Source organism: Mercenaria mercenaria, chromosome 15 (genome assembly GCF_021730395.1).
Source record: "Mercenaria mercenaria strain notata chromosome 15, MADL_Memer_1, whole genome shotgun sequence".
Classification (NCBI taxonomy): Eukaryota; Metazoa; Mollusca; class Bivalvia; order Venerida; family Veneridae; genus Mercenaria; species Mercenaria mercenaria.
In genome coordinates, this window is record NC_069375.1 from 19,467,874 (window position 1) to 19,477,482 (window position 9,609).

The following is a 9,609-nucleotide window of genomic DNA, read 5'->3' on the forward strand; positions in this document are numbered from 1 at the left end:
CACAACTACACACTTTGGTTGCATGTTTATAAAACATTTTTCATGATAAACTTAGTTTCGGGCTCTGCATTTATGGTTTCGTTGTGGTCGTGGTCGTCGTCATCATCATCAATATCATCATCATCATCTAACAATAATAATTAAAATGATTATCTTCTTCTTCTACTCCTCCCTGTTAAGTACTGAGCCGTGAAAATATACAATATTTAAAAAAAAATAAGTATACATTTGTTAATGCTACTTGACGCAGGTATTGTCTATTGTCCGTAAGTATTGACCTGGCACTCATTAGTCTTCGCCAGTATATTCGGGTTTTCCATTATTTAAAGAAATATGTGTATCATAAAATAACCAACATAAATAACCAACGGCACGGGGGCATAGTGGTAGCTGTCTGACTGCCACGCACGATACCACGAGTTCAAAATCACCTCGGACCATTTTTTTTTAATTCAATGTAATGTTTTTATCGATATTACTTTCACTCTTACAATATCTGCGTAACATATTTTACGAAATCTGATTGTTTTCTCTTGTAGATCTAGTATTCAATTTCAGGAAACGCTGGTGAGAAATACTTTGTCTTTTTTATCTAACTAAGATACTTTTAAGTATGTTTAATTCAACATTTTCCATAACGTTTTATAGACCACAAGGTTTGATCAGGTAATAATGGCAATATTTCTACCGATAAAATTTGAGGAGAAAAATGGTCCGTACGCAGGAGTTGAATACAGTTTATATACATATTTATATCGCTATTTAACTTCAGACACCGAGAATTAATTTACGAAAAATATTCGGAAGTGTAAGGCCAATACTTACGGACAATAACATGGTATTAAATAATTATTACAGTTTGAACTCATTTAACATTATTTTCACGGGCGCAGGTATGGTGTGATACCTGTGCACGTGCGCAGGTATGGTATGTAGGTATTCATTTTGGTTATCAACCTGCAGAGAACAATAGAACAGTTGTGTAAATCTATATGTCGTCTGCTAAGTACCTACGTATCGGTCTACAGATAACCGATATTATTTTAAACAAATACCCTCTCCTTCATTGAGTTCCACCGCGCACGTGCATTACGTGCTTTTCATGTTTAAATATCAACCGGTCGCTCCACACGGTCGAAAATATGTGTATATAAAATCTGTGTGATCAGTCCACAGTGAAAAACATTAAAGATTCCTGTTTCCAAAAGAATGCGCCGGATGACGTTAGATGAGAAAGGGTGCGCTGTCGGAATGGTCCAGAGTGGCATATCAAACCGAGAGGTACACGCTTAAACACCATGTTTTATATGAAATAGTATTCGAAAACTAGTTGAAACGAAAACAACATTCGTGTGCTACCGTGGTGTTCAAAGTATCCTGACTTGAACACCTATGGGATGAACTTTGGCGAAGAGTCAGGAGTCTGAGACATGTTCCTCGCAATTTCCATGAACTACAAAATGCTGCTGTAAGAACATGGAATGCTATTTCACAGGGGCGTATCCGACTGTTCATTCGATTCTTGTTATGTTGAATATTAATACAAACATAATAAACTGTTTTGTTTAAATATCCATGCAAGAATAAAAAAGTTATAGACTGGACAAGAAAAGTGACCTGAAATATTTAACAGACCGGGCAGGAAAAAATGTTGACGTTTTACCTCCAAGTGTGACCTTGACATTTGAGCTTTGGAACTGGATGTTTAGCATGACACATTGCCTCATAATGGGGAAAATTTGTGCCAAGTAATATTAAAATCTCTTAATGGATGACAAAGGTATGGATAGGACAGAAACATATTGACCTTTGACCTCAAATATACGACCTTGAACCTTAGGCCAGGAGTCTGAATGTTGCACTTGACATGTCGTCTGATTATGGGGAACATTTATGCCAAGTAATATTAAAATCCTTTAACTGATGACATAGTTATGCATCGAACAGGAAAAAAACCCATTGAAGTTTGACCTCTAAGTGTTACTTTGACCTTTAAGCTAGGGCTTTGGGTGTTGTTTATTAACATGTTGTCTGATTATTGGGGACATGCCAAGTAATATTATAATCCCTCGAAGGATACAGAGTTCTTGATCGGACATGAAACATACCCTGTAAATATCACCTTCAAATGTGGCCTTGGCCTTTAGACTGGAGGTTTGCAAGTTGTTTATGACACACTGACTTATTATTGGCAACATTTTCACGGTTCAAATTAACTTACCTAGTCCCTTGATGGATGGTCCAGTTATAGACTGGACAGGAAAAAAACCCATCTAGATGGCTTACTCACATGACCACCCAAACAGGACTCGAATACAGGGACAAGTGATTCAAAGTCTGCGACCGTAACCACACCGCCACGGTGGCCTTTCGTAAATATGTTACTAGTATGTAAGTAACGTAAATTACATTCAAGTCAAGTCAAATATCTTATTGGCATAAACATATATGTTATATCCATTGCCAAATGCCTTTGTGGCGGTTTATCTACAATACTACAACTCAGAAAAAATGTGGTATTAACAATTTTCATGTTAATATTACTCTATGATAAAAATTTGACATACATAATCAAAACTAATTAAACAAATAGTTTAACTAATATCATTTCTTTTTTGAGTCGCCTTGTATATAAACTTCATTATTGATTTGAATTTGTTGATATTAGGCCAAGTACAATAATATTTAGGTAAACATGTTTTTCTCAAGTCTTTATAAAATGGGCACACTAATAGAAAATGATATTCAGTTTCAACTTGGTTCATATTACATTTAGTACAAAAACGTTGACTCCTTTCAGTATTTCTAAATCTACTCTCATTCTAATTATATATTTGTAACTGAGACTAGAATACATTAAACGTACTAATAGTAACATTTGAATTATACTTAATCCTTTTAAACTCATTGATCAATGAAATGCTGTTTAAAAGAATGCATTCAATCTCAGAGAATAATTGGCTTGTTCTGCAATATTGAGTTTGAAATCAATCTCAGAGAATAATTGGCTTGTTCTGCAATATTGAGTTTGAAATAAGACACACGACATTTAGATTTATTTGCAATAATTGTAAAAATCTTGTATAATCCTGAATTGGCGGGAAAATGACACATTCGCTAAACGGCAGACCAGTTGCAAAAGCTTTCATATAAAATACTCTATTCCCTAATGCTTTATTGTTTTCCAAACTGTTTAATTACTCAGCACGTTGACCACAGATACACTTTAAGAGATATATCGCGTAGCTATGTGAAAGTGTTTATTGCATTTTCTCTCTTCCACCTTCTTTCATCAAGAGTCACTTTAAGCCCATATATTTGCAAAATTGAGGTTAGGGGTATTTCTTGTATGAAAATGTGAATATTTTTACTACATTTTGCTTCTTCCATCGTCTTTTATCGAGATACACTGGGCACTTATACCTTTTGCAGTACTGAGGTTCTCATATTATTCTGCTATTGAATACTTGCAGTATCAGTGAATCTAGCTAAAATGACACGAGATAAGTTTTCAAGTCGGCAAGACAAACACTGTTTCATTTTATTATTAACACTACCAACACTCGTTTGGAATCTATTGAAATGCGTTTTGGTGATATTCAAGATCAAATAGAGAAATTCGAGAAAGACCTGTGGAAAAAAATGGAAACATTTACATTATGGTATTTTCTGTACATACTGGATGATGCATAATCTTACGGTAATGTATGTACAGATGGAATTAATAAAAGAGATGAGCTATGTAAAACATATAGATATGTGGAAGCATTGGTATGTACAGAGCTACGAGATATTTACGTCCTATAACCCCACTTTATTTTATAAATTGATGTTTGTACACAACTGATTACGCAATTATAAATTACCACGCCGCATACATTCCTGAGCTAAACTGACGTTTAAGAAAACTGCTGTTGGTGACTGAAGTTATTTGGAAGAAAGGCGGCTGGTGCAAGTTTAATTGTCACGACCATTTTCAAAAACACCTAGCTGTTTGATTCGTAATTCCTATTTTCTTACCCCCCTTTATTGATAAATTGATGTTTGTTTACGCAAAAATGTCCATATTACATTAAAAAGATGCAATATCGTATAAAAATTAATTCTTCCATGGAAATAACCTACGTGAACTATATATCTAACTTTAAAATTCAAAGTCTTTGATACTGGCCTATAAACGAAGTACACAGTATGTTTCCGACATGCATTTATTAAATTATCTCATGCGCACGACATCTTATCTTGTGATTACGACATCTTATTACGAGCGCACGAAATCTTATCTCGAGTGCACGGCATCTTATTTCGGGTTCACACATGTTATCTCGAGCGCACGACATAATATTTCAAGTGCATGATATTTTAGCATTTGGAAATTAGCATGTCGCACCGGCCTCCAAAAGCACGACTACTAAACCCTAACACCCACCACCAAAATAACCATAATTGTATTAGATAATTGGAGATAAGGTGGTAATAATAATGAAAAGTTATGATGATATAGTTTTCAGTCTCCAACGAGGTGTTATTACTTTCATCCCACTTCCCTGGTCCCCATCTCCCATCCATCAATAAGTCCATTAGTGACACGATGTGTAACTTTTAGATAACAAGCTTTTTTATGTCATATACGTAAAGGGCAATATGCTTGTGTGCGCGCGTGCGTTCGCGCATCCATCCGTTCTTCTAGCTATTTTTGTGCAGATTATAACTTTGCCGTACATTTGGAAAATACTTCAAGCTTTACTCAGTGAGATGGATTCTCGCGAGCAAACAGAAGATCTTTATCTGAAAGGTCAATATCACACTTGGCTGAAGGGTTTGGGCAAGGGTCGTACTCATAAAAATCCACCTCACTAAGACAAGTATGTATTGTTTTCCAAATATACGACAACAAAAATTAAACGGACGGATGGACGGGCATACGCACGCACACACGCATATTGACCTCTGTCTATGTATGTGTCATAAAAAGCCTTGTAATTTATAAATTCACTGATAGACTTACTAGATGATTGAAGATTGTGGTTGGGGAAAGGGTTGGGAGTAAGTGTGAGAAAATGTCTCTGGTAACACTTCATTAGTGACTAACAAATATATAATAACTACTATATCTTACTTCTCCAATGTAATTATTACTATGTAATTCCGGAAGGCGAAAAATATACAATGTCGTGCGCACGAGATAAAATGTTGTGCGCACCAAATAAGGATGTCGTGCGATCGAAATTAGATGTCATGACCACGACATAAGAAGTCGTCCGCTCGAGATAAGATGTCGTGCGATCAATATAAAATATCGTGCGGTCGAGTAAATTTAATCTTAACAAATAAGTGCATGCCCTAAACATACCACCGTAAAAACGGAGATATTTCCAGCGTTTCGTTCTTTAATATAACCAAGCAATGATTAAAAAAGCAATTTTCTGTTTGCTGCATCTAATCTGAAATAATAAATTATCCTCTTTGTTCCTGCTACTAAACCGTTTTACAAGCGACTCAAATGGCAACCATGATGGCAATTCAACAAGAAACACATATATTAGCGTGCGCGTGTGTGTTCTTATTCATAGTCGTCACCTGTAAACCATAAAGGCGACTCATCCGAAAGACTTTAAGTGGGAGAATACAGAAGATGCACCAATTGCAGAAGGATCTTGATTCTTTAGTGTCACCCAAATATTAGCTTTTGCGGAGTTTTTTCTTGACAAGAAATATTAGGGAAAGTTTGAGCTCAGGTTTTGACACTGAACTTTAATCTGCCCGGTTCATTTGATTTGCATATTGTTTCATCGTCACCTAGCTATAAGCTAAGTTTGAAATCAGTACCTTTTATGATTATCATGTTATGCTCCGGATTTGACAGCTGATCTCGATTTGTAAACTTGATCTTTGATCTACCGACCTGATTCATGCGCTCTATACATCCACATAACTATTTATCTCTATTCCAAGTTCAAAGTCAGTACCTTGAATGGTTACTACGTTATGTTCAGAACACGAAATGTGACGGACAGACAGGCGGACATACACACACGCACTCACATTAATACGTCCTTGTTTCGAAAGTAAAATGACTCGATAAGTATTCCAATACTTCCGTCAATATCATATATCTTGTGTTGTTATTTCTGTTTGCATGTCTATGATTGTATCTTGTGTAACATTTGCAATAAAATATTCTTAAACTTGCTAAATTCAAATGCCAAATTACCTGTAGAAAGCTTGTGACCATAGCTTCCGACGTCCAAAATAATAAATCTCTCCTCCGTAAAACTCGGAGATTTCCTTGCATTTTGGGACTGAAATAAAAAAAAATGAAAACAAGCCAACTATACACATAACTTCACTAGACTACAGAGGCCAAACAGTGAACCCATGGTACAACTAAAGTCACAAATAATAACAAGCTCTTAGAATGTAAGAAAAGGATATTACTATAATAAATATTTTTTATTAGTTTAGGTAGACATTTAAACAAACATGTTTAGCATCATACATCTTGTTTACAAAAAATAAAAAATATAATAATAAAGTTATCTCAGTGTATGGAAGGCGTCCAAGTAAAATTAAAAACAGTAGTCTCGGTGTGATAGCCTTTTAATGGGACGTTATGAAATATAAAAATACCCTTACATCCCTAGTAGCGACATAAAAGAAATTTCTAAAACACAAATTAAAAACCGCCTCTCTAGCCTAGTTTCGAGTGCGGGAGTACTAACTTAAAAGGAACAATGAATAACTGTTCAGTTAAAAACTTAGTGATAAGTCATTTCCATGTAATGTCAATATTCATAATAAATTCTAAAGAGTTGTTTTCTTTTTGTATTTTATATATTATGTGTGATATGGTACTAATAATATTGTATATATATTTCAGCTTTAATAGTGGATTTTATTAGACTTAAAACATTTACTGATACAATACAATATGCATGTATTTGATAACTTTATTGTTTTGAGATAAGTTCTTCTTGCAATAATCCAGATGGGGATTAAATCGTTATCGATGGCGTGCGAGGTGGGACTATCTGCAAGAGCAGCGACATTAATTGAGTTAATCACAGCCTGATTAAAGACTATTTTTATGAAGACCCATTTCAAGTACTAAAATATAGTTTAAATTATTACATATTTACCTTTTAAAATTGTTACTGCATATTTACATTTTAAAACTGGCTCCATTTATAACATTAATATTGATGCGTAAATCAGTATGACAAGAAATAATGATTGTGTTTTGCATCCGTTCTCCCGCGGTTCTAAGAACTCACGAGTGCAAATGTAAATAAAAGTCATATAGCAAGTATTGGTATAGTTTCTTACCTATTAGCATAAGTATTTTGAAATATGTGTTAAAATAAGTTGTTCTTTCAAATTTTTAGTGAGTTCGCAATAATCACTGGACATCTCTCTTTTTATCGAAAAATGATTATATTTATATAACAAAAAAATCACCTTTTTAAATATTTGTTTTAGGAAGATGTTCGCTATTTTCTAAAGGAAAAATCAATAGATAAACAGATATGTGAGAATAATAACATGACGGAAAACTACCATGCAAACATCCCTAACAAGAACAGTTTGAAGTCGAAAATTTAGCTTCAAAATTTGAATGAAGAAAGAATATCTTAAAACAAGTGTATTATTTATTTGTTACCTGCTTTTTTCCTGTCATTCCGTCTGCTTGAAATACCAGAGTAAATCAGAATAAGCACGAAGCACACTTTATAGAAACTCATATCTAATGTATTTTTTAAAGCTTAGCAAACTTCTTTGTTTCGTCTTCGTAATTCAACTAGCCTCGTATAAATACTGTGAACTAACTGGTACGTAGCAATTAGAGAAACCGGATCTCATAATTGAAAACACGCAAGTGGCCCATCTAAAGTGCGCGCATACAAATATCCTGAGAAAAGCCACTTTTCACATTCATCAGGCTTATATAAATGTTACTGTAGAGGTTTAAACTTTCTCTGTAGCATATTTGTACATTTTAGTAAGACTTAAACCAATATTTATCAATATTTGATTAGGTTACTTAATTATACATCGGGAATAAATATCATAAAGCTTGCATATTCGGAATTATAAATCAGCGAATAAATACGAATATGTCTGGTTTGTTTGTTTGTTTGTTTATTTGTTTATTATTAATTTAGCGCCGTTTTTCAACAGTATCTCAATCATGTAACGGCGGGCAGTTAACCTAGCCAGTGTTCCTGATTCTGTAAGAGTACAAACCTGTTCTCCGCACGTAACTGCCGACTTCCCCTCATGAATCAGAGGTGGAGGACTAATGATTTTCGACACAATGTCGTTTATCAAATAGTCACGGGAGAACATACGCCCCGCCAGAGGATCGAACTCACGACCCCGCAATCCGTAGACCAATGCTCTACCTACTGAGCATAGCGGGCAGGCTACAAATATGTCTGAAATTCATCTAATATATTCAATTGAACTGGTCAGAAACAAATCAGGTTCTTGCCGCTTTAATACACATAGAAAGGTTTACTGAAAACGTCTGCATATCTAGGAAGATCATGTAATTATATGTTGCTTAAAGATATTTTAGCTTAATTAAGCTTTAATGTATATCCACTCTTCTTGATTCGCAGTCATATCATTTTGTTATTTCATGATTTAATGCTACTTTTCATGTGTTTAGCCTGGGTATAAACAAAACTTGGTCTTCCTGCAAACCTATATTTTAAACTATCCGCTTAAACGCATAAGAATTATATTTTTCTTCACGAGTACTATTATAAGGCAATCTTAATACATTTATTGTAATATGTCTATCGTTATAGTTTCTGGATGGAACAGCAAAAATACTTCCCACGCTGAACTGTAATTCGTCTTCAAATAAAAACTCAAAGCCTGATTCTAATGCAAACTAATTATGTCACCTAGCGATCATTACCGTCAGAAAAAAAAAGAGTTTTAGCTTTAACTGAATGAAGATCTAATTTTTAAGTTTTCGTTTTCGATTTTGAATAGACTTATTTATATTTCTTTAAGTCGAGCAATGCAATCTCGCGGAAAGGGTCGCCATAGATTAATTTGCATCAGTTGATATGTTCTCAACGCTTCATTGGCAATACGTAACCGACAGCACAGCTTGCACTTCACATCAATTAATGTTCGACATGGTCAGGTCTTGGGATAGCAGCCGCACGAATGAATATTTCTGACGAATCTCCGTATTGGATTCCTGAGCAAAAAGTGTTGAAGACTTCAGGACAAATTCAATGTTATTTGCCGTTATAGGATTCACAGGGTTGATATGTTTGCTCGATAATAACTTTATGTTTGACAATATAGTGTTATTTTGCCTCCTTCAAATGGATATATTATGTAAATAGAATAATAAACCTAATGTCACTTTGTCTGTTATATGTTTTAGGTTTTATGAGCCATTTTTCACGGATATCTATCTACAGAGTAACAGCTTTGCTAAGCTCAGCCTAGGGCAAGAAATCGTTGACGTTAGCACGCATTTCCAATTACATCCATGAACAGGCTCAATCAAACCGAGTCGGAAACATTTTTTATTTGTGCAGCACTTTGACTTGATGGTACCCGAGACAAACTTTACCCAACGAA

At 34.6% G+C, this 9,609-nt stretch overlaps 1 protein-coding gene across 1 annotated transcript in view; it reads right to left on the bottom strand.

The window, feature by feature from the left end:
• The window catches only part of LOC123529008 (uncharacterized), an 80,397-nt gene extending 72,567 nt beyond the window's left edge, over positions 1-7,830 (bottom strand). Inside the window, exons 1-2 of the mRNA XM_053524706.1 lie at positions 7,661-7,830; positions 6,215-6,302 (exon numbers count right to left, since the gene is read on the bottom strand). Of these exons, the coding sequence (XP_053380681.1) occupies positions 6,215-6,302; positions 7,661-7,678 (106 nt within the window). The 5' untranslated portion in view covers positions 7,679-7,830. The remainder of the gene's footprint in view (positions 1-6,214; positions 6,303-7,660) is intronic.
• Between the last annotated feature and the right edge of the window lie 1,779 nt (positions 7,831-9,609).